General features: G+C 47.0%; 1 protein-coding gene across 2 annotated transcripts in view; it reads right to left on the bottom strand.

Moving 5' to 3' along the window:
• Nucleotides 1–25187, bottom strand: part of LOC148501069 (uncharacterized) — a 116250-nt gene that overhangs the window by 74696 nt on the left and 16367 nt on the right. For both annotated transcript variants that reach the window (XM_088450990.1, XM_088450991.1), the window contains exons 2-3: nt 14690–14722; nt 2554–2832 (exon numbers count right to left, since the gene is read on the bottom strand). In XM_088450990.1, coding sequence (XP_088307116.1) covers nt 2554–2832; nt 14690–14722 — 312 coding nt within the window. The remainder of the gene's footprint in view (nt 1–2553; nt 2833–14689; nt 14723–25187) is intronic.

The following is a 25187-nucleotide window of genomic DNA, read 5'->3' as shown; positions in this document are numbered from 1 at the left end:
GGGAAATCATCGCCCAGTGGCTTACCCCACTTAGACTCTCCTGGGGATTTGTGATATCTGACAACGCCACCAATATTGTGCGGGCATTACATCTGGGCAAATTCCAGCACGTCCCATGTTTTGCTCACACAATAAACTTGGTGGTGCAGAATTTTCTGAAAAGCGACAAGGGCGTGCAGGAGACGCTTTGGGTGGCCCGAAAAATTTCTGGCCACTTTCGCCATTCAGCGACTGCGTGCCGAAGACTGGAGCGCCAGCAAACACTCTTGAACCTGCCCCGCCATCACCTGAAGCAAGAGGTTGTGACGCGGTGGAACTCAACCCTCTATATGCTTCAGAGGATGGAGGAGCAGCAAAAGGCCATACAAGCCTATACATCCACCTATGACATAGGCAAAGGAGGGGGTATGCACCTGACTCAAGCGCAGTGGAGAATGATTTCCGTGTTGTGCAAGGTTCTCCAGCCCTTCGAACTTGCCACACGTGAAGTCAGTTCAGACACTGCCAGCTTGAGTCAGGTCATTCCCCTCATCAGGCTTTTGCAGAAGCAGCTGGAGAAAGTGAAGGAGGAGCTAAGACGGAGCGATTCCGCTCGGCATGTGGGACTTGTGGATGAAGCCCTTCATTCGCTTTGCCAGGATTCCAGGGTGGTCAATCTGTTGAAATCAGACCACTACGTTTTGGCCACCGTGCTCGATCCTAGGTTTAAAGCCTATGTGGTGTCTCTCTTTCCGGCCGACACAAGCCTGCAGAGGTGCAAAGACCTGCTGGTGAACACACTGTCAGCTGAAGCGGAACGTGACACGTCAACGGCTCCTTCTTCATTTTCTCCTGCAACTGGGGCTGCCAGGAAAAAACTTAGGTATCCTAAGCAACCCGCTGGCGGTGATGCAGGGCAGGCAGGACCAAGTTTGGACATCTGGTCCGGACTGAAGGACCTGGCAACAATTTCTGACATGTCTACTGTCACTGCATATGATACTGTCACCATTGACAGAATGGTGGAGGATTACATCGGTGACAGCATCCAAGTAGGCATGGCAGACAGTCCATACCTGTACTGGCAGGAAAAAGAGGCAATTTGGAGGCCCCTGTACAAACTGGCTCTATTTTACCTGAGTTGCCCCCCCTCCAGTGTGTACTCCGAAAGAGTGTTTAGTGCAGCCGGGAACCTTGTCAGCGAAAGGCGTAGGAGGTTGCTTCCACAGAATGTGGAGAAGATGATGTTCATCAAAATGAATTATCAGCTCTTCCAGGGAGACCAGCCTCCAGAAGGTACAGAGGGACCTGTGGTGGTGGATTCAAGTGGGGACGAGTTAATACTTTGTGAGGATGAGGATGTACACACTGAAGAGGGTGAGGAATCGGTGGATGAGGAGGATGAGGATGACATCTTGCCTCCATAGAGCCAGTTTGTGCAGGGACACATTAATTGCCAGCTTGTTTTGTGGGGGCCCAAACGAACCAATCATTTCAGCCACAGTTGTGTGGCAGACCCTGGCGCTGAAATGATTGGTTTGTTAAAGTGTGCATGTCCTGTTTATACAACATAAGGGTGGGTGGGAGGGCCCAAGGACAATTCCATCTTGCACCTCTTTTTTTTCTTTGCATTATGTACAGTTTGGGGCCTAGTTTTTCAAACTGCCATCCTGTCTGCCACTGCAGTTTCACGCCTAGATGGGTCACGTGTTTGTGCCGCCCACTCGTGTCGCTTAGCATAGTCATCCAGCTACCTCGGTGCAACGTTTTGGACATAAAAACACTATTGTGAGGTGTGAGGTGTTCAGAATAGACTGGAAATGAGTGGAAATTAAGGTTATTGAGGTTAATAATAGCATAGGAGCAGAAAAACCTACAAATTCTGTGATTTTAGCTGTTTTTATGCTTTTTTTAAAAAAAATACAGATCCAAAACACAAAACCCAGAACCCAAAACACGGAAGGGTGGTTTTGGCAAAACCAATCCAGATCCAAAACACGAAGAAAGATCCAGATCCAAAACCAAAACACAAAATACGAAAAGTGGCCGGTGCACACCCCTAATTTAAACACATCCAATGAGCTGTGTGATCTTCAATGATTGATGATAACATTAGCTACTCAGGGCCAGATTAATTGCCACATTGCCCTGGGGCTGAAAATGTTCAAGAGAATATTATGAGAAGCCTAGGAGGTGTGGCCAGTGATGTGTGGGTGTGATCAGTGTGTGTGAGTGTGGCTAATTTCATTTGTGTGTGGCCAGTCCTATGTGGATGTGGTCAGTGCTGTGTGGGTGTGGCCAGTGTCAGGTAGGTATGTACTACCCCTAGTACTATCAGCCCCAAAGTTTCCCTAAATCAGTAAAAGTAAAAAATTAGCATAATTTTATGAGGAAAATAAAATTACAATTGTAATACTTAAGATCTATGGGTGACTGTGGCTGGTTATCCTCATGCTCTCATGATGAAGAGTGCATTATTAAGTGGAAGCCTGGGGCTGTAGTCCCATTTGTCCCATTGTTAATCTGGCCCTGTAGCTACTGACTACAATGGTATATCAGGCAATAGTTACTTACCTATTATTGTTAATTGTAGATACTTTGTTGGATCAGACCATCCTCCTGGATAATTCCAATGTCTGAGGATACAGCTGTAATAATCTCTATCAGTAACATTAGTGAGAGTAAAGTTTGCCACTTTCCCATCACCTGTTGCATCTCTATAGTTGTTATTTCCCTTTCCTATAAGTAAACGAAATCCCTCCACTACATAATTGTTACTTGTGCACTGGATTGTTACATTTCCTCCCTTTGTAACCACTGTGCTGGGGATGGCTCGTATTGCTGCTTCACTTCCTGTTCAATGAGAAAAGAAATAGGACAGTATATCAGGTATATGCAGGTAATATCTGTATCTGTAATCATTACATTCAAGTAACATTTATGAAAATTTATCAAATCATGAAATCATTATTATCAAAATTAATCTTAACAAATTCATATGTAAAACAACTATATTCCCAGTCGGCGGAACTCAGGAAATAAATTAGAGACACAAGGGGTTTGTGTAACCAACACTTCAATGCTTCACAAGCGCATTTTCGTCAGGGTGGAGTGCCGCTTTCAAGATAGTTTATATATATATATATATATATATACACGCATATGCATATAATATATTGTAGCTGTATTGTGTCTCCTAGATCGCTTCATATACTCATGGATGGTCTCCTATTAAACAGTTATTATATACAATGTGTAGGGTCGGTGCTACCATTAGGCAGCTTTAGGCAGGTGCCTAGGGGTGCCGGCCACTGGAGGGCGCCACTGAGTCCACAAAAAAAAGCAAGGATGTCTCTTTCAGTCTCGGCTGGGTCTACTGATGACCAAGGCTGATGCACGTGGGGCATATGTATTAGGGGAATTCTATAGCATAATTTATGGATATGTGGCATACATTTTGTGCACAGCTGTCTGGCATATGTATTGGAGGGGATGCTGACGGTCTGAATACCGGCGCCGAAATCCCGACAGGTCAGTATACTAAAGGTAAGTATCGGGGTGTTAGGGGGAGGTTAGAGTTAGGTAGCAGGGTTAGGGTTAGGAATGAAGGGGAGGGTTAGGGTTAGGCACCGTGTAGGGAGTTTTAGGATTAGGGTGTGCGGAGGGGGAGGTTAGGTTTAGGCACTAGGGGAGAGGTTAGGGTTAGGCACTGGGAAGGGTGGGTTAGGGTAGGGGTGAGATAAATACTTACCGTGACTTCCTGTGGCTGTCAGGATGCCACTGTCGGTATTCTGACAAGTGGCATCCCGACAGCTGGGATTTCATACCCAACCTGTATTTGAGGCATTGATGTGTAGCATAACTATGGATTGGGGATACAGCTGTGTGACACATAATGAATTCCCCTCACAGCTCCAAATCTCCCCATCTACAGCATCCCCCTCCCCCACACAGGTTTCCTTCTCCTGCTCTCTCTCCCCTCACAGCTCCAAACTGCCCCCCATCTACAGAATCCCCCCTCTCGCATACAGGTTCCCCTTTCCTGCCCTCTCCCCTTCCATAGTTCCAAACTTCCCCCATCCACGGTACCCTGAGTCCCCCCTCGCCCACACGGGTTTCCCTCTCCTGCTCTCTCTCCTCTCACAGCTCCATACCTCTCCCCCCATCCACAGCACACCCAATCCCCCCTCCCAGCACTGTTTCATCTCTAGCAGTAAATGAACATTGTCATCCTTGACCTTCCAGAAGCCGACATGATCCTTGGGGGAGAATTACAGTACCAGTGAATCCTGTTCATCCACATTACTTACTGTACATGGTGCGCTTACGATTTATTAATAATATGAAGTAGCTATATATTAGAAATTAAGAGCACTGAAATGTCAATTCTGCTGACATTCAGAATGTTGACGCTATAATGTTGACATTCAGGATGTCAACATGTTCATAATGTCGAAATTCAATGTGCTGACACTCACAATGTCGACATTGACATGCCAGTGTATGTCGACAGCCAGAATGTCGATACATATAGTTACCACTAGGCTGCGGTTAGGCTGCACTTAGAGTAGAGTTAGGATTAAGCTTCGGTTAGTGTTAAGCTGCAGTTAAGATAGAGTTAAGCCTGGTACACACTATAGCCAGTTTCACTGTTGTAGCAAAATGTCTTTACGAGTTTACGTCTATAATGGCTCAAGCCGGCATTGTAATGGCTGTAATTTAATAGCTCAAGCAGAAAAAGTCCAGTATCAGTTGGTTAAGAATTGAGTTTACAATAGCAAAACTGTGGCTTATTGGATGTGGGTGGCAGAGAGAGTTAAAAGGTGCCTATCTACTAGGCGACCTGAAAGACTGAACATCTAGCGTTCGGAACCTTCAGGTCGCCGAGGTGCGGTACCCTCATTGAACGGCGTTCACTGAACGTCATTCAGTGCAGGAGTCCGACCTCCTATCTCTGAACATGCCAAACCTGACGAGCGTCGTCAGGTTGATGGGCATGTTCAGTAGATAGTCGGGGTTGGCAAGGACCCAGCGTGCACACGCATCGCTGGTCCTTGCCGGCTATCCATTACAATACTTTGTGAACATTGCGACCAAAACCTCCTGGTTTTGGTCGGATTGTTCACAAAGTTGTGTAATGTATAGGCCCCTTTAAATTCAAACAGCATACATGCAAAAATAATGTTCATCCCAAAAACTTGATCCCTAGGGATAACCCATAGAGTTTTTTAAACTCAAATAATATTGCCTTCAAAACCGCATATTTTACCGAGCTAAAGACTGCAGTGGTCAGTTACTGGTAGACACCTTTCCAATAGAGTTGCTAGGCCCAGGGATGCACGCGATTTGGCGCCAACCCTACTCCATAAGTCCTTTCCACAGATGAGCACGTGATGTGGTCTTGAAGGCAATATTATTTGAGATTTAAAAGCTCTATGGGTTATCACTAGGGATCAAGTTTTTGGGATGAACATTATTTTGCATGTATGCTGCTTGAATTTAACTCTCCCTGCCACACACATGCAATAATCCACAGTTTTGCTATTGTAAGTTCGACTACAAAGCAACTGATACTGGACTTTTTCTGCTTGAGCTATTAATTTACAGCCACTAATCTAAGCCTCATTAGTGTTTTTCTGTTTAGGCGTTATATGTTTCTATTGTGTGAACTACCTGTCTACGGCTTTACAGGTGTATGCCACATATGCTGCTAGGGATATAACTAGGTGCAATATATATTTTCATATATACATACAGAGTTTTACTCTTTTCTTATATATTTTTATGTTTTACATTTTCTGTGAAATATTTGACTGTTTTATATGTAATAAAGTGTTAACTGACTAGCGCCTTAACATTTTTAGTATTTTTGATGTTAAGCGTGTGGTCAATGATTGGGGAGGCACACATGGAGATGGGTCTGATTGCTGGGATCCATTCTCACCCCCTACTCACTGTAACTCTCCCCTCACTACACTAAGCTTCAGTGTCCTTTGATTCTCCTACCTGCATCATTGTGTCTTCTCTGGCTGCTGCTGGCTCAACTCCAATCGCTAAACACTGCAGTGCACTTCTTGGGTTACATTACACATCCAAGGTAACCATCAGTGCTCAAGGCACACCCTCACACTCAGCAGCATGCCTCTATTTAGCTTTCTTTCTGTGCAGCTTACTGCCCATGGTGTGGCCCTGCCCCCTAGCTCCGAAAGCAGTGTCTGACTATACAGAAGCACGACTGAGCTGTTGCTGCCTCATCTCTCATCTCCCTGCTGTCCAAGGGAGCTCCACAAAGCTGGTGAATGTTAACTAAAAAAATGATTACAATAAACAAAGAAGATGTTTATAAGTTATAAATTTCTTCTTTGAATTATTCTAATCATTTTTATATCAAATCTCAGGATTATGACAGGGGATACTCTTCCTCCCCTGACTTAATGACAATGGTTATACTGTAGGTAGGTTAGGAATAGGCTGTAGTCAGGGCCGGAGTAAGGTCTGTGGGGGCCCCTGGGCAACAAATTTGTGGGGGCCTCTATATACCACCGTTTCTTGTCACCCTAGGAACATTTATTTTTCCTTTTTATTCACCTTAATGTCCCCAGTAGTAAGGCCCCTCTTGCAATGCCCACGCTAGTAGTGCCCCTTATCCAATGTCCCCAGTAGAAGTAATGGTCCCCCCCCTATGCAGTGTCCACTGTAGTATTCCACCCTATGCAGTGCCCCCTGCAGTAATGCCCCTTATGCAGTGCCCCTTATATAATGCCCCCAGTAGTGGTCCTCCTATATAGTGCCCCCAGTACTGCCCCTTCTATAGTGCCCCCAGACCCACTAGTGGTCCCCCCCTATGCAGTACCCCTTATATAGTGCCCCCAGTAGTAGTCCCCCCCTACAGTGCACCCAGTAGTAGTCCCCCCTATGCAGTGCCCCCAGTAGTAATCCCCCCTATGCAGTGCCCCCAGTAGTAATCCCCCCTATGCAGTGCCCCCAGTAGTACTCCCCTCCTATGCAGTGCCCCCAGTAGTAGTTCCCTCCTATACAGTGCCCCCAGTAGTAGTCCCCTCCTATACAGTGCCCCCAGCAGAAGTCCCCTCCTATACAGTGCCCCCAGCAGAAGTCTCCCCCTATACAGTGCCCCCAGCAGAAGTTCCCCCCATGCAGTGCCCCCAGTAGTAGTCCCCCCTTATACATTGACCCTAGTAGTGCCCCCCCCAGTGCTATCATGAGGCGGCTCCCCTATACAGTGACCCCTGGCTGTAATAGTCCCCCCCTATATAGTGACCCCAGTAATAGTCCCCCCCCCTATGCATTAACCCTAGTAGCACCACCCAGTGCCCCCATGAAGCGGCCACCCCCCGATGCAGTGCCCCTTACACACACACACACACACAAAAAAAAAAGACACAACTTAACCTGAATCCCCGCTCCTGATGCGATCGGCGGCTCTTCTCCTGCACTATGGGAGAGACGTCAGCGTCATGATATCTCTCCCATCATCAGACTCTGCGGGGGGAGCCAGAAGGCGGAGCTCCAGCCGGCTCCCTCCGTTGACGCAGCAGCCAATGAGAGTCTGTGTGACTCTCATCGGCTGCTGTAACATACACACAGCTGCCGCCGCCAGTGTGGCATTGTGTTTGTAACTGTGTAGTGTGGCCGCGCTCACTGCGCGGTCTACACTACTCCAATCGGCGGGGACACTAGCGGCGGGTGCGGACAGCGCACTGCTGATAGTGGGGTCCCTCTGTGTGTGGGGGCCCAGGGACGACCGCCCCTGTCGCCCCCCTCTTAATCCGGCCATGGCTGTAGTTAGGGTAAGGTTAGGATTAGGCTCCGGTTAGGGTTAAGATGCAGGTAGGGTAGAGTACGGAATAGGCTGTGGTTAGGCTGTAGTTAGGTTAGGGATAGGCTGCAGTTGGGGTAATGTTAGGATTAGGGTAGAGTTAAAATTAGACTGCAGTTAGATAAGGCAACAGCTAGGGCGAGGTTAGGATTAGGCTACAGTTAGGGTGAGGTTAGGATTAGGTCACAGTTAGGGCGAGGTTAGGATTAGGCTACAGTTAGGGTGAGGTTAGGATTAGGTCACAGTTAGGGTGAGGTTAGGATTAGGCTATAGTTAGGGTGAGGTTAGGATTAGGTCACAGTTAGGGTTAGGCTGTAGTTAGGGTAGGGTGAGGATTAGGCTGCGGTTAGGGTGAGGCTAGGATTAGGCTGTAGTTAGGGTTAGGCTGTAGTTAGGGTAGGGTTAGGATTAGGCTGTGCTTAGGGTTTGCTAGCTTTTACATATTATTTGCCCCTTCTTTAGTAAAATGGTGTTAGATGTGCCTGACACTGTCAGTATTCATGGTTATGTTACTGTCCTTTCAGCATTCAGGGCTGCCATCAGAAATTTTGGGGCCCGGGACTAGCAAAATAGGCATGGGCCTCCCAAGTCTACCCCCCCCCCGGCTGTGTATATATAACTAATATAGATGACCCAGCTCACTGTATCCTACCCTCTTACCTCTACACACTCCCTCCAGTACTAGCCACACAGTATGCGCATCCGCATGACATCCTGGCTGCTGCAGACTTACATCACTCATCGAAGGAGGCTCCTTCTTCTCCCGGGGCCGGGCTGGTTGGCTAGCGCGGCTCTTCTCTCTTCCAGTGGCGCAGCGTGACGTCACGTGCGCCGACTTAAAAAAAACTAAAAAACTTTATTGAACAAGTGTGTGAGCGGGAGGAGCGGTGGGCGTCCTTGTCAGTTGTACCCCGGGAAAATCATTCAGGTGCGGCATGGCGTGCCAGTCGGAGAGGGTGCAGTGCACCTTCCACTTAAGGAGGAGGTAGTAGTGGATGGTAGGGGGCAGGCAGGCCCCCTCCTATCTGTCAAGTGTCCGGGCCCGGGACTATAGTCCCGGCAGTCCCCCCCTGATGGCGGCCCTTCTGAATAGCACCCACTGTACCTGGTGCTGGCTGGGCTGAAAGGCAGTCTTTTGTGGGTATATGAGGAGCTCGGTGACTGATAGGGCTATTGGAGGGTAAATTCTCCTCCCATAGAATAGGGCTGAACCTCTGCCGCTCACTGTCAGCAACCATTGCCATAATGCCTCCTGCTCCAGTCTCCCTTTGAGGCACCCAGTGTCATACTGGGGCACGAAGGGCCCACTGGGGAAATGCAAGGGTAGCGACCCAGGCTAGCTACCAGTCCAGGGTCCTGCTCTGCCCTGTAAATGACCGTTTGGTAGAGTAACAATGTATTATTCTAGTGCATGGTCTGGAACCTGACCTATAAGACTCCAGGTATTTCCACTGTCCCTACCACTGTGGCCCGGTCTGACGTTGGAGGCATCCAACTGTCTCCTCCTGGCCCGGACCCTGGCAGATGCACTCTGCATGGATAGGGAGGACCATCTTCCTGCTGCTCTCACTCTAAACCACACCTAAGCTTTGACTGAATATATGGAGCTGCCAAGGAACTGCAGAAAGGGTCCCATCACCAACTAAGTACCTCACCAATTGCAGCATCGTAACAGGGCAGCAGTGAACCGATGTCTCCAGATATAGTGATGTACTATACTCATTCTGCCTACTTTAGTGTTGGCTCCGCTTACATTTTATTTGGTACTGCCCATGGGGCTGATTTAGACCCGCTCGCAAGTGCACAGCGCTCAAAAGCGGGTCGATGATCCCCCTCTGCACTTGTGATGTCAGTAGTGAATTTCCTGCTCTATTAGAGCAGGAAGTCCACTCAGGCTTGCGAGAGCTGAGACCCTACCACAGGGTCACTTCGCAAGCCCGATGGTCGCGATAATCACGACCATCTCCAGCCCGCTCGCACAAGCTGTGGATGGGAACCCACAGCTTAGCAAGCCGGCAGGAGAAGCCTTGCAAACAGCGAGCAGCTCTGAATCAGACCCCATGTGAGGTCACTTCCAGAAATTTTTCCAGGGCCACTTTTAGTCCCCAATCCGCCTCTAGCTAAACACACTAACTAAAATTTAACCCAATAGTTGCCTATACTTGTCGCCAATCTAACACTGCATAGGGGTTTGTGGGTCTCATTCAGACCCGCTCGCGAGTGCAGGACGCTTGCAAGCGGGTCGATGGTACCCAAATGCGCATACGCACGACGGAGGGAGCTCCGTCGTGCGCATGCGCGAGACCCGGCTAGCGACGGGGTAGCTGTCGCTCCGGATCTCGCACCAAAGGGGATGTGCTGTCGATGTTGATTGACAGCACGCCCCCTTTGGTGGGCGTGTAGAGGGCGTGGCTGACAGACGGAGGCGTTCCCATGGGAACACCTACTGTCTGGGTCCGGCCCAACTGACATCACTAGTGATGTCAGTGGGAGTGATTTTGGCTCTGATAGAGCCAAAATCACTCCAGGGCTTGCGGCAACGAGACCCTACCACAGGGTCTTGTCGCAAGCCCGATGGTCGCGATGGTCTTGACCATCGCGACCATCATCATGGCCTCTCGCTATAGCTGTGGGTGGTCACCCACAGCTATGCAAGCGGCCAGGAGGCCGCTCCAAGTTGAGGTAGGAGGGCCCTGATTCAGAGCGAGCGCTCTGGTCAGAGCGTCCGGCTCTGAATCAGGCCCTAAGATCCCTTCAAATGCCGGCAACAGCACTTCATCTCTCTCTTTTTATTATTATTAAGGCACATATTATCACTATTCTAATAAAGGGGGCACAGCTATTTGTATTTAATTGAACTTAGGGCCCGATTCAGACCCGCTCGCTAAGCTGCGTTCGCACGCAGCTGGCCGATTTTTGCTATCTGCACATGTGTACACATTGCAGTGCGCGTACGCGAACATGTGCGAGCGATTGGGAAGCATTAGCTCGCTGCGCATAGACAGCCCGGCTGATTGAGTGACAGGTGAAGCCGTTTGTGGGTGGTGACAGGGGCTGGCCACTAGAAACGGGGGAGTGGATGTGCGAATGCAGGCGTGCCTGAGCATCTTAATGCCGTTTTAGAGGCGTGCATAATTAAGAGGCATCATCATAGTACACGTCACCTGGTTGTATTTCACACTGAAGCACTCGCAGTGCTAGGGTATGGTCAGCCACAAGCACTGCGTTCGCTGCCGATGGTACTCAATGTACCGATGGTTGCATACACTTCCTGGAGATGACGTGCGCAAGTGAGCGTCTTAAGACAGACTGGTGGGCATCTGCATACACAATACGATCGCACACTAAGACATAGTGGGCGTACTAATGCCTTGCCATGCGATCACTCACAATGCCGAAATTTGCATATGCATCTAGCGTGCGAACGCATCTAGCGAGCGGGTCTGGATCGAGCCCTCAGTACTATAATGTTGTATTTGCATCTGTATTTAAATGTGTTTTGCATGGCAAATGTGACTTAGTATTTATTGATAACGTTATCCAGATACAGACAGACGTCTTCAGCATATGATACGTCAATAAAGTACTATATTGTGTGGGACTTGTGTATGTTGTATTTTCATCTGTTTGTAAATGTGTTTTACATGGTAAATGTGATATTCCTTAAAAACAATGTCCAGAAACAAACATATATCTTATAGCTATGACACTTTATTAAAGTATTATATTGTGTATGACCTGTGTACTGTAACTTTATATAGTGTATGACCTGTGTACTGTACCTTATATTGTGTTTGACCTGTGTACTGTAACTTTATATTGTGTACTGTAACTTTATATAGTGTATGATATGTGTACTGTAACTTTATATTGTGTATGACCTGTGTACTGTAACTATATATTGTTTATGGTCTGTGTAATGTAACTTTATATTGTGTGTGATCTGTGTACTGTAACTTTACATTGTGTATGACCTGTGTACCGTAACTTTATGTAGTGTATGACATGTGTACTGTAACTATATATTGTGTATGGGCTGTGTAATGTAACTTTATATTGTGTATGATATGTGTACTGTAACTTTAGCCTTCACTACTAACACTGCCCAGGCACATCTCCTGGCTTATCCGAGATGCTTATATTACTGTTTTCTCCTGGTGCCATTTGCCACTCAGCTACACACCCATTATACCACTGTCCTCTCCTGCAGTCAGACTGGAGTAAATGCTTCTATTGCAGAGCTGGACACATCTTAGGTTTGAGTAACTGTGGTGACTGCTGCAAATGTACCTGTATTCCAGCACACTTTACACATGCATTTTTGCATTGGAATACGTCCAACTATACATACAGTAAGTCTCTGACTGAACATCTTGACACTACTAAATACTATGCTTTATTAGCTGGGCTCCCATAAACTCTTTGGGGGCAATTCAATTATTTTAGATGCTCCCTGCTGGTCATCTATACGAATAGGCACCCAACCGAGCAATTCAATTGTTGCTCCATTTGGACGTCTAAAGCTGCGGAGGGACACATTTCTTTCCACAGCCTCCTGAGGTCAGAGAAAAATGTGTGCAGTCCATTTTTGTGGGTGCCCTAATGATGGTTTAGGGACCCTAACCACTCATTTAGACAAGTTTAGCCACTGTGTGCAGCTAAACCCGGTTCTTGTAACCATGACAAATACTAATGGGCACTCAAACAGAGGAACAATTGAATTGCTCCTTCGGGCACCTTTTCGTATAGATGCCCAGCAGGGGGTGTCTACAACAGTTAATTTGCAGCCTTTGTGCATGGTATAAGGGGATGGGGGGATTGAGATAGTTCTCTTTCCTTGTGTGATGTAATCCACTAGCACCACAAGTGATCTTTTTTCATATTTGTGTTATTTTGTGTTTTTGTTTATTCCATCTGTAAGCCTATGTGTAAACGCCCCATTGCCACTAAGCTATATACTCATTCAGTCACAAATTAGGATGCGACTAAGATGCGTACAAACAAGGCCGTAGCATGGTGATCACTGAGAAGCTGAGCTCCCAGAGTATTTTTAGGACACCCTGGATGGCTCTGTTGGGGCTGGCTCCTGGGACTAAAGAGAGGTTTATCTTCCAGAGCGCCTTGGTAGCGGTGGCTTTCTAGACCATGGAGTGCCGTTCCATGCACCCTGGAGCTCATTCAGAGCCGCTTGCTAAGATGCATACTCTCGCTGCTGCCGATGGTATGCATTGTGCTCATGCGTATGCATTGCAGTGTGCATGCTCATACCTTAGCGAAAGTTCACAATGCATTCGCTCGCTGCACATAGACAGCCCAGCAGAGTGAGTGACAGGGGAAGCCGTTTGTAGGTGGTAACAGCGGCAGGCCATTAAAAACGGGGGAGTGGAGGTGCAAACGTGTCACGGCCAGGGTTTCTCGGCATGGTAGTCACCGGGTATTACCTGTGAGGTCGTTATGGCGGGGGGTCTCTGGCAGCGGTGGTGGTGTTTGGCGAGGCGCATTGGCTGCGCATGGTTCTGTGCGGGCACATTGTCACTAGGCCTGGTGAGGTCTGGTGGTGTTTCCGTTCCGTTGGTATGGGCGCCGCCATCTTGCCTGCGGCCATGTGATTCTGGCTGTCCAATCCTGGTAGGTCATGTGCTCATTCCAGCCAGTCACAGCGCGGCACTGAGTATTTAGGAAGGTCCAGAGCCTTCCTTCCTTGCCAGTGCAACGTGTTTCTCAGCTGCGGCTGAGAGAGAGTACCTGTGCCTTACCTGCCTGCCTGCCTGTCTGTTTCGCTGCTAGCCTTAGCCTTGCCTGCTCCAACATGCTGGATTTACCCTGCACCCTCCACATACCTTTCACCTGCCTGAGTACCTGAACCTGCTGTTCCCTGCACTTTGCCTCCCTTTACTCCCAGCTGGACTTCATTACCGCAGCCTGCATTCGTTACAGCTCACCATACCTGCACTCATTACAGCTCATCATTCCTGCATTCAGTTACAGCTCATCATATCTGCATTCTGTTACAGCTCACCAAATTTGTTTACTGGACTGTTCCTGCCTGTCACTATCTGGACATTTCCCATTAACCCCCACTACAGTTATCAAGTGCACTTTAGTGCTATACCTGGACTTTTTATTTGCCATTCCCATGTCTTCTAAGTCACTTATTAAAAACTCCACTTTTTCATTTAAGTCTGCTTCTGTGTCTGCTCCTATCACCACCCCGGATCCCCAACAAATTCAGAACCTCACAAAACGCAGACATGCCTGAGCATCTCAACAGCGGTTTAGAGATGTGCATAATTATAAGACAGCATCATAGTACATGTCACCTGGCTTGTTTTTCACTGAAGTGCTCGCACTGATAGCGGCAGAGTATGGTTAATCTCAAGCGCTGCGAAAGCATCCGATGGTTGCATACACTTCCTGGACATGACGTGCACAAGTGGGTGTCATAAAACAGGCTGGTGGGTGTCTGCATACACTATGTGATCGGTCTCTAAGTAATACTGGGCATGCTAATGCATTGCTGTGCTGTTGAACTGCCTACGCAATTTGCATACACATCGTGCGAGCGATCGCATCTAGCGAGCGGCTCTGTATCAGGCCCTCTGCATGCTAAATATAGGCTCCACAGGGCAGCAACGGTGTTGCCTCCTTAGCCCTGCTCCCTGTTCCTTAAAGTTGTGTATCGCAGTTAGGAGCATATACAGTGCAAATAATCACCAGATAAGTATGTAACTCTGACTCACCCCCTAAAGGTGCGACATAGGAGTAACTCTGTTTACATTTGATTCATTATTAATTAATACTGACTGGGGTAATTAACAGTTTGCCTATTTGGAATTATTGCTTCCCCTTTTAGATAGATGAAAATATACTCACCATAAGTTAAATGAAATACTGATTGCAAATAATCTGGAAATGAAAATATATTTCATGAATACACAAATAAACATAATTTCTAGTAGAAATCAGTGCACCATTTCCTATCTATAGTGTGTACATATCTACATTTTAAGTGAACTATTGCAAAAAAGATTATGATTGTATTCTAGCAAACATTTCAATACTAGTCTAGGCTGGGATGTATTTGGCATCCTGACAGTCAGGATGCTGACAGATTGCGGAGGTAAGCATTAGGGTCAAGAGGAGACTTAGGATGAGGGTAGGGTTAGGCTGCGGGAAGGGGTAGGTTAGGGATAGGGGGAGAGTTAGGGTAAGGGTTATAATACTTACAAAATTCTGTTGGGATGCTTCTGTCTGTATTCTGACTGTCGGCATCCCGTACCCAACCTGCTTAAGCTGTATCATACATTATTTACATGTTATTTTTGTTATAAAATATAACTGCAATAATTGACTTTGTATTTTTAATAATGTTGTTAGGCGTAAGGCAATGACATAACGAAGTGGGGCAATTAGAGCATGGGCCCTGGCACCAGTGTATAAGGGGTGCTGGTGTGGGGCAAGGCTTGTCGGGCATTTCAAGCAAATGGATAGCACATCTGCTCTCCATCCCGCTCAGAGAGGGTTGGGTGCACAGTCCGTTTGCTATCAGCCTTACACAGCCGTCGTTGGCACAGGTCACTATGTGGGGCAAAACACCACAGGTTAAGTGAATGATCTGTACATTTGGCAGTCAGGTCTGTAGGGCTTCAGGCAAACAAGGCTCACACAACAGCCTCCCCCCATACCAATCCCTTCCTCCGATTTCTCAAGCATGGCCCCAGCACCTACATGATCCTCATAGAGCTCATAGAAGGCAAGGGTCAACTGTGTACATAGGGCCTGATTCAGAGCCGGTCGCTCTGACAGAGCGCTCGCTCTGAATCAGTGCCAGGCTTTTTTTTTTTTGGAGCGGCCTCCGCTCGCCTAGCTGTGGGTAACCACCCACAGCTATAGCGAGCGGCCATGATGATGGTCAAGACCATCGCAACCATCGGGCTTGCGACGAGACCCTTGTGGTAGGGTCTCATTCATCGCAAGCCCCAGAGAGCTTTCGGCTCAAAAAGTGTCGGAAGCTCTACACTGACATCACTTGTGATGTCAGTGGCGCCGCCCCCAAACAGCAGGCGTTCTCATGGGAACTCCTCCGTTTGGGCAGCCACCCCCCGGCTCGCCCACCAAAGGGGGCGAGCTGTCACTCAACATAAACAGCTCGCCCCCTTTGGTGCGAGACCCAGAGCGACGGAGTACCCGTCGCTAGCCGGGTCTCGCACATGCGCACGACGGAGCCGGCTCCGTCGTGTGCATGCGCTGTGGGCCACCATCGACCCGGTTGCGAGTGCTCAAGCGCTTGCGACCGGGTCTGAATCAGGCCCATATTTCTATATATAGAGATGTGCGGGTCTGGTTCCCAGAGAACTGACAACAACCAAATTTAGGGGTTCCAAGTTGAATCTAGTCCGAGTTTGGAATAATTTCTGGGGTACTGAGTTGAACCGTGTCCTGGTTAAGATCTTCCCGTGGTTCAGAAATTGACTTTGAAAAAAATCGAACTCGGGTTTGCATGTGAAACAGGTCAAAATGACATAATTTTAGCTGTTTATTTTCTTTTTTTTTGGGGAAAAATATAGATCCAAAACCAAAACACGTCAGGGTGGTTTGCAAAACCAAAACACAAAAATTGATCTGGATCCAAAACCAAAACAGGAGGGTCGACGCACATCTCTACTCTATATATTAGTTTATTTTAGTAGAGAGTTATTGGAGATAATGTGGAGGCATGTGGGGATGTCAGAGTAGCATTTGTTATAGCATGTGCCACAACAATGCCATGTGGTTGCATGTGGTGGCCTGAGTGGTTTGTGGTGGCATATGCGCTGGTCTGAGTGGTATTTTGGGTGGTGTGAGTGGCATGTGTAGGCAAGTCTGAGTGGCATGTTGGGAGGTCTGAGTACAGTAGCATGTGGAGGCATGTGGGGAATTTGGACTGGCCTGTGGAACCATTAGGATGTCAACATTTCATCAGCATCGACATGGTGAATTCCAACATTATAAACATATCGACATGTTTAATGTTGACATACAGTAACAACCATGTTGACGTGATGAATGTCAACATAATAATAATATACCAAACCTGATTGTAGGCCCACAGTACAATTAGGGAGTTACATAGGTTTCTATCATTAGCGCTTTCTTATACACTGTTCAAGTTGTTCACTGTTCAAGTTGGTTAGCTTGCTTTATATGTATCTTAGGGGCATATTCATCAACATTAAAATGGCCTGCTACACATGCGGAAACGCTAGTTTCAGCATATTTAAAGTAATGGGCCATTAATCGTCAGAGGTCTGATAGGACTACCTGATATTCAGCAAACTCCGAAAACGTAAAGTTTTCAGAGTTTGCCTGCGAGAGTAAATGCAATCTTCAAATGGCACTTGTTCTCTTAGTCCCGCTCCTTCCTTAGGGAAGGAGTTCCAGGGATGCGAAGAGGTATCCGAGCAGATTCCTCAGCCGCCTCCTCATTGCCTTCCCGGCGGCTTTGCGCATGCATGACCTCAAGTCACACATGCGCAGAGGCCAGTGACATAGACGGGTAAGTAACGCTGCTACTTCTGTAGCAGTTTTACTGACTACGGGGACAGCTGTTTTACTGAGCAGCTGTCCCCGTACCGGAGCAATGATGAATTACTCCGGTGATAAGTATCCCCCGCGGCAAGATGGATACAGCCCCTGATGATGAATAGACCCCTTATTGAGGCAACTCTTTATTCCCAAATATCATATATTCATATATCAGAGTGGTCAGCTGATCAGGAACAATATGGCGGCATCCAGTGTACGGAGCTGGCGAAACGCTGATGGAACTCCGAGCCCCCTGGAACCACCAACATGGAAAGAACCCTGGAGTGACACACCAAGTCAGACAGGAGCTGGAATGACCATGCTCAGTGTCCGCATCTGGCGGGAACACCGCCGGAGCTCTGGACCCCTGAGACCACCCTGAGGACCTGCCAACAGCATTCTCTGTGAGACCCCAGGTCAGGACCCCCACCAAGACAGAGCAGCACAGTTTGGATCTTTACAGTACCACCTCTCTCAAGGATGTACTCTGGACAACCTTTGAGTTTGGATGGATTCTTCTGGTGGATTCATTTTACTAACTGAGGAGCGTGAACATCCGTGGCATCAATCCAATTTCTTTCCCCTGGACCATAACCCTTCCAGTCAATGAGATATTGGTCATAGCAGAGATAAGTGAAAGGAATTGGTTATTCATAGATGTAACGGTAACACCAACTTGTAGGCGACAGGATTCAATACACGAGAAATAGTAAAAGGCCAATGTAAAGAGGAGCAAATTTCATGCTAGGAACTCTGAGTTGAATTATCTGAGTCTAAAGCCAAACACGGTCTCCTGATTTTAAGGCAGGAATGGCTAGACGTTTCTGAGCAGCAAACTTCTTGTAGTTGGCAGATACTTTTTCGAGAGACGTATGTATATTGCCCAGATTTTAGATATTATTATTATTATTATTAGCAGCTGCTGGGACATCTACAGAAGGCAATGCTTGAATTCCGGAACACCAGGATGGGAGGCGAAGACTGTAAAATGGAGTAGAATTGGTAGCTGTATGATTACTGGAGTTGTCAGCAAATTACGCTCAAGGCAGTAGATCTACCCAATTGTACTTGGAGGAGGTCAGATACAAACGAATAAAAGTTTCCAAATCTTGGTTTATTCTTTCAGTTTGTCCATTATTTTGAGGATGATAAGAAGAAGAAAATTTTATTTGATTTCAATAGCGGAACATAGTGCTCTACAAAATCTGACCACAAACTGCACACCTCTATCTGAAATTATTTCCTTTGGGAGGCCATGATGTTGAAAGATTTCACATATGAAGATTAACGCCAGACGGGTATGAAATAAGCCATTTTTGAAAAGCAATCCACTACCACCCAGACTATATAGCATCCTTTGGAAACAGGTAGATCTGTGATAAAGTCCATTGACATGTGGGTCCATGTTTGCTTGGGTATGGACAAGAGCTGAAGAAGACCACAAGGTTTTTAATGTGGATGCTTATGCTGAGCACATTTAGTACAAGAATCGATGAAGTCACGAATATCATGTTTCATAGAGTACCACCAATAGGAACGAGAAAGAAACTCCAAAGTTTTCTGAATTCCAGCATGTCCAGCAAACAAGGAGTCGTGAGCCCAAGTTAATAATTTTTGGCAAACTTCTCACTACATGAACATTTTTCTAGGTGGTAATAAGCCAAATGCATATTAGCGAAAGAAAGAGGATTAAGCATAAGATGAGATTCTTGATTGGTGACCTCTTCCTCAGTAGACCAGGTGCAGGATAAGGCATCTGTCTTCCAATTGTGTGCATGGCGGAAAGTAATTTTGTAGTTGACCTTGAGAAGAATAATGTGCAACTAGATTGCCGGAGGTATCACCATTCTTCTAGAGCTAACTTGATTGCTAAAAGCTCCTGGTCACCAATTGCATAATTTTACTCGGCAGGAGAGAATCTTCAAGAGAAAAATCCACAGGGATGTAGTTTGTCGTCTTCCATGATCTGAGATAAAACAGCACCCACACCCACAGATAAGCCATCAAATTTTAGAAAGAATGGTTTCTCCAAGTCAGGTTGTCTGAGGATTGGGGCGGGAGTGAAAGCTTGTTTTAATTCATGAAAAGCAGAGATGGCATCAGAAGCCCAGTGTGTGGGGTTGGCACCCTTCTTTGTTAGGGCTGTGATTGGTGCTACAACAGCAGAATTTTTTAAATAAACTTTCTGTAATAGTTTGCGAATCCCAAAAATCGCTAGATTTTTAAAGTGGATGGTTAAGGCCAATCCTGGGTGGCACTTAAGTTTTCTGGATCCATCTGTAATTTATTCCCAGAGATATTGTAACCAAGAAATGGCACTTCAAAAATACACTTGGATAGTTTACCATAAAGGTGGTTGGTATGAGGACACTGCAGAACTTCCTTTACATGTTGCCGATGGGACTGTAGATCTCGAGAGACTATAAGAATGTCGACTAAATAGACAAACAGATAGATATACAGGATATCTCAAAAAATGTCATTTACAAAGTGTTGGAACACTGCAGGGGCGTTACAAAGCCCAAACTGCATAACTAAATATTCGGAATGGCCATCCCAGGTATTAATAGCCTTTTTCCACTCATCACCTTCTTTTATTCTACTCACGTTATATGCTCCTCTCAAATTAAGCTTTGTGAAAACAACAGCTCCTTTTCCCTTGTCGAAAAGTTCTGTAATGAGAGGTAAAGGATACCGATTTTTGATGGTTAGGTCATTGAGACCCTGGTAGTCTATACATGGGTGAAGACCCCCATCTTTCTGCTTTACAAAGAAAAATCCTGTCTCTGCAGGTGATGAGGAAGGTCTAATGAATCCTTTTTGTAAATTTTCCTAAATGTATTTAGACATGGCAGCAGTCTCTGGCACTGATAACGAATATGTTCGACCGCTAGGTGGAGATCTTCCAGGGATCAGTTCAATGGCACAATCCCATCTCTATGAGGCAGCAAAGTATCAGCAGCACGTTCACAAAAAACATCATAGAATTAATTATAAACATCAGGAAGTACTACAGACCCACCAGACTGGGTCAATCGCACCGGAAGGACATGAGACAGACAAGACTGTAAACAAGAATCACCCCAAGACTTGAGATGAGATGTGGGCCAATCAAACTGGGAATTATGAAGTTGAAGCCATGGAAGGCCCAGGACCAGTTGAAGTGTAACTTTGGGAATGACAAGAAAGTTATTTTGTTCAACATGTAGTGCTCTGACTTGCATGGTCAATGGTAGTATGAGTGACAAGTCCTCCTTGGATGCAACTTTCATCTACAGCTGTAAGAAATAGTATTTTAGAGAGAATTTTCAGAAGAATGGAAGTTTCTCGAACAAGTTATAGAGCTATGAAACTTCCAGCAGCTGCAGAAGTGGTCAGAGTCACATTTAATAAGCAGTCAGACTTTGGGGAGTGAGCTGAAACCCCTAACCTGTTCTCCCCAGAGCAGGTCAGGGTTTGGAGTTTCCCAGACATATAGGACCTGATCCAATTAAATTTTTTGGTCCAGCACAATAGAGACAGAGTTTTTCTTGCTGATGATTTGAACGCTCCTCGGGATAAAAACGTGAGTGGTTGACTTGCATAGGTTAGTCCACTAGGGGAGAAGAAGAAGAATGAGTATTAGTAGAACCACAAGGTTTGAAACGTTCATTCCTGAACCTGTGTGTCTCTTTCTTGCAGACGTAAGTCAATTTTAATACAAAGAGAAATAAGTTCTTGTAAAGATCCAGACGGACCACGAGCGGCCAGTTCATCCTTAAGCCTTTCAGACAGGCCATTCCAAAAAGCTGCTTTAAGTACTTCATCGTTCCATTCAAGCTCTGCAGCAATGATCTGGAACCGAAACACATATTGCCTGACAGAGCAAGAGCCCTGACAAATACATAAGAGGTCCATGGAGGTGGCTGAGGATTGACCTGATTCATCAAATATTGTTAAGAAACAGGGGAAGAAAAGGACTCTCTTTGTTTGGGGCCACTCATTGTATGTATTATCTTATTAAAACTTAACTTTTAATAAACTTGTTAAGATATATGGATATTTATATACCAACATGTAGATATACAGGAATAAAATATATAAATTAAGCACCATTTTGTGCTTAGTAAGAAGCAACAACAATGTGTTTTAGCAAAATAATGCTCTTAAGTTGATATAATGAGAAGCAACAAAGTATTATTGGCAATATATCATAATATTAGAAGTACAGATACTTCCGTTACATAGCGGCCAGCATAGTCACAGTAAATGAGACAGAAATCTGTGCTGTGTAATACATTACTGAACAGGAATATAACTTTCTCTTGTGTAAAAGTATTATACAGTAAATGAAGCATTAAATAAAACCACAATGGACGGTTTCCCAATAAGAATCTAAAACATACATAATTTCAGTTTGCGCATGTGCAGTACAGGGAAAATGGCTGCCGCTGACATTTTCCTGGTGAATTGCGCATGCGCTATAGACTACGGGCACAGTTTAGTGCGCTGCCGGCCACCGGAGGGAGAGGAGGGAGCCCGTGTCGGAGACTGCACATGGGCCCCCTCCTCTGTAGAAACGACCCTGGCCTATAGCATGTAAAAACGCGCTATACTGTGTATTTTGTGATCACTGAATATATATAGATAGATAGGGGACAGAAAGACAGATATGAAGGGGGGTGGGGGCAGAGCCAGATATGGAGAAAGAGCAGAGGCACAGACAGAGTGGTCAGAGGCACAGAAGTGAGTGTGGCAGAGGAAGATGGTAAAGAGCAGAGCAACAGATATGGGGAGGGGGCAAAAGCAGGAATGGTAAAGATGACAGTGGGACAGACTTCATAGGAGAGAAGGGCTGAGGTACCTCTGTGCAGTGTGTGCATGGCAGTGCTGTCTCTCTCTCTGCATTTGCATTGCTGTGCTGTCTCCATCTATGCACTGCATGTACACTATGGGGCATATTCAATTGGGTGCGTGAATAGCTAAAAACCCACACCAGCGAGGTTTTTCCTGCAGGTGCGAATTTTTTGCAATTCAATTAAGTGCGTTTTTTTTTAAATTTGTGAGCCTGGAGCTTTTTTTTCACGCACCTCCAGAGCAAGCGTGATTTTTCCTAAAATCGTTATATTTAGGAAAAATCAGCAGAACTTGCTCTGGCACCATGGCGGCACCCCCCCTTAGGACTATTTAAGCAATTGGAAGTTTCCAATTAGCTTAATTAGTCCTTAATTACTTACCTTCTGCAATGCTGTCTTATGCATCCAGCGTCGGGAACCGGCTCTTCTGCAGCAGGGTGAGTATGTCAGTGTGTGTGGTGTTTGTAAGTGTGTATGAGTGACTGTGTGTGTGCATGTGTGTGTGTGTGAGACCCCCGATGCATGTGTGGCCCCCTGGAATGGGCGCTGGAAGAACTACATCTCCAAGCAGCCCTTGCCCCTCCCACTAGCCCCTGGTACCTACCAGCAGCCCCCGGGACTCCCAGAAACCCCCTCTCTAGTGAGAAGATAGAGAGGCCACCAGGAGCCATGGAGACCACCGGAGACCCCCGGACAGCTGAGTGAAGAATGTTTTAAAAAAATTTTTTACGCGGCGCTGAGTTTTCAGAGCTGAAAACCCCGCGACCACTAACTTTTTACTTGAATTCCGCGGGTATCGGGAGCGCACATTCCCGCGGTATTCCTTAATTGGCGCAAGGTTTTTTCCTCGCTAAACCTCGCGCTTATTGAATATGCCCCTATGCCCGGCTAATGGGAGTAGGAGAGAAGAGCTGGGGGGTGGGGCAGATGTAGAGGCAGAGCTGAGAAGTGAAGCTTAACAGGCGGGGAGCCTGAGAGGGGGTCCTTGATGTGAGATGGGCCCAACTGTCCTAACTTCCTCATGATCTGGCAGCCAGTGACAGGTGCAGATGATCCTGTATGGGGGAGGGGGGTTGCGGCCCATTTTTGTAGGGGGCAGAGCCAGCAGCCAGGGGCTGGGGCCTAAGATGAACACTGCTGTAGCAGGAAAAAAATCCTTACTGGAGCAGCACAGCCACTAGTGAGCCTGTGGGCCTATTTTGATGGGCAGGCTGAAGCTGCAGCTCCACCAAAACAAATATTAAGCCAGCCCTGGAGTACTGATATAAGAATAGTTTGTAAACCCTCTTCCACTCTAACTAGGGATGCCCATTGGTGTAGTAACCATCGATGGTTACCATCGATGGCAAAACAGCAAATAGCCATCGGTGGCTACCAGCTATGCAATGGATGACCATCAATGGTTTCACCAACCGATAGTCATCCCTGTTTTTTTGACTGACTGGCCCATGGGCCAATCACAACCTAGGGCGGGGCTTCGCGGGTGCCAGGGAGCTATTCTCCATGTCCTGGCACCTTGTAAAAATGAAAAAAAAAAATTCCATTATGCTTAGACATCGATGGAGGGGGAACCATCTGGTTCTCCCTCATCGATGGCAAAAGCATTTGACATTGGTCATAAACCATCGATGATTGTGAATTATTGATGGTTGATGGCCATCCCTAACGCTAGCTACAACTCTGGTTCAAGGACATCTAGAAATCTGTCTTTTGTTTTCTCTCATATTACTTGCAGTGTTTCCCCCCCAGGATGCCCCAAACTGTCTGGCACTAATAGTTTAACAAGCATCATTTCTGCATTTACTGATCACATTTTTAACCAATAAAAAACAAAGACAACTGATAAAATCATTCAGTTAACAAAAAAAAAAAATCATTCAGTTGAAAGGAATGGAATGGAAAGAAGAAATGTTTTATACCCCTTTTACACCGGAGCTAAAACCCGGGTTTTTGAAGGGTTAACCCGGGCAGCTCCCTGGTGTAAAAGGGCAGAGGGTTGGATCGCCGGGTCGAGTGACCCGGCAATCCAACCCAGGTAACTAGCAGGGTTTAACACGGGCGTAGCCCGTTAAACCCTGCTATGAGAACAGCGCACTCCGGGTCACGATGACCTAGAGTGCGCTGCTAGCCGGCTGATTGGTCCGGCTTCAGTGGCGCTTGGAGATTACGTCATCTCCAAGCGTCCACTTTCACTCCGCAAAAGCCGGGTCTATGCAGACCCGACTGCGGTGTGAGCGGCGCTGACTCGGGAATATCCCGAGTCGGCGCCGGCAAAATTCCGGGTCTGATCCGGATAGGAACTTTGGCCCTCATTCAGAGCCGTACGCTCTGAGCAGAGCGCACGCTCTGAATGAGGGCCGTCCTCCATAACGCTCTGAATGACGGGCCGTCACCACCCACAGCCTATACGAGCGTGCAGTTTGTTGGCCGCGATGGTCGAGACCATCGCGACCATCGAAACTGCGTACAAAGGGCCTGATTCAGACCCACTCGCGAGCGGCTGTCCGCTCGCAAGTAGGTCGATGTTATGGACTGAGCATGCGCACGACGGAGGGAGCTCCGTCGTGCGCATGCGCCAGACGCGTCGAGCGAAGGAAAGTCCTTCGCTCGTTGTGTCCGATCAAAGGGGGCGTGCTGTCAATGTTGATTGACAGCACGCCCCCTTTGGTGGGCGTGCTGGGGGCGTGCCTCCCTGACGGGGGCGTTCCCACGAGAACGCCTCCCGTCAGAAGCCGGCCCACTGACATCACTAGTGATGTCAGTGGGAGTGATTTTGGCTCTGATAGAGCCAAAATCACTCCGGAGCTTGCGGTTGAAAACCTCAACCGCAGGCTCCGACTCGCAATTTCGATGGTCGCGATGGTCTCGACCATCGCGGCCATCACAATGCACGCTCGTATAGCCTGTGGGTGGTGACCCACAGCTATACGAGCGTCCAGGAGGACGCTCCATGAAAATGGAGCGTCCGGCCC

Source organism: Taudactylus pleione, unplaced genomic scaffold (genome assembly GCF_031769625.1).
Source record: "Taudactylus pleione unplaced genomic scaffold, aTauple2 ptg000535l, whole genome shotgun sequence".
Lineage (NCBI taxonomy): Eukaryota > Metazoa > Chordata > Amphibia > Anura > Myobatrachidae > Taudactylus > Taudactylus pleione.
The sequence above is the reverse complement of the archived record's forward strand: the minus strand, read 5'-3'. Positions and strand labels throughout refer to the sequence as shown.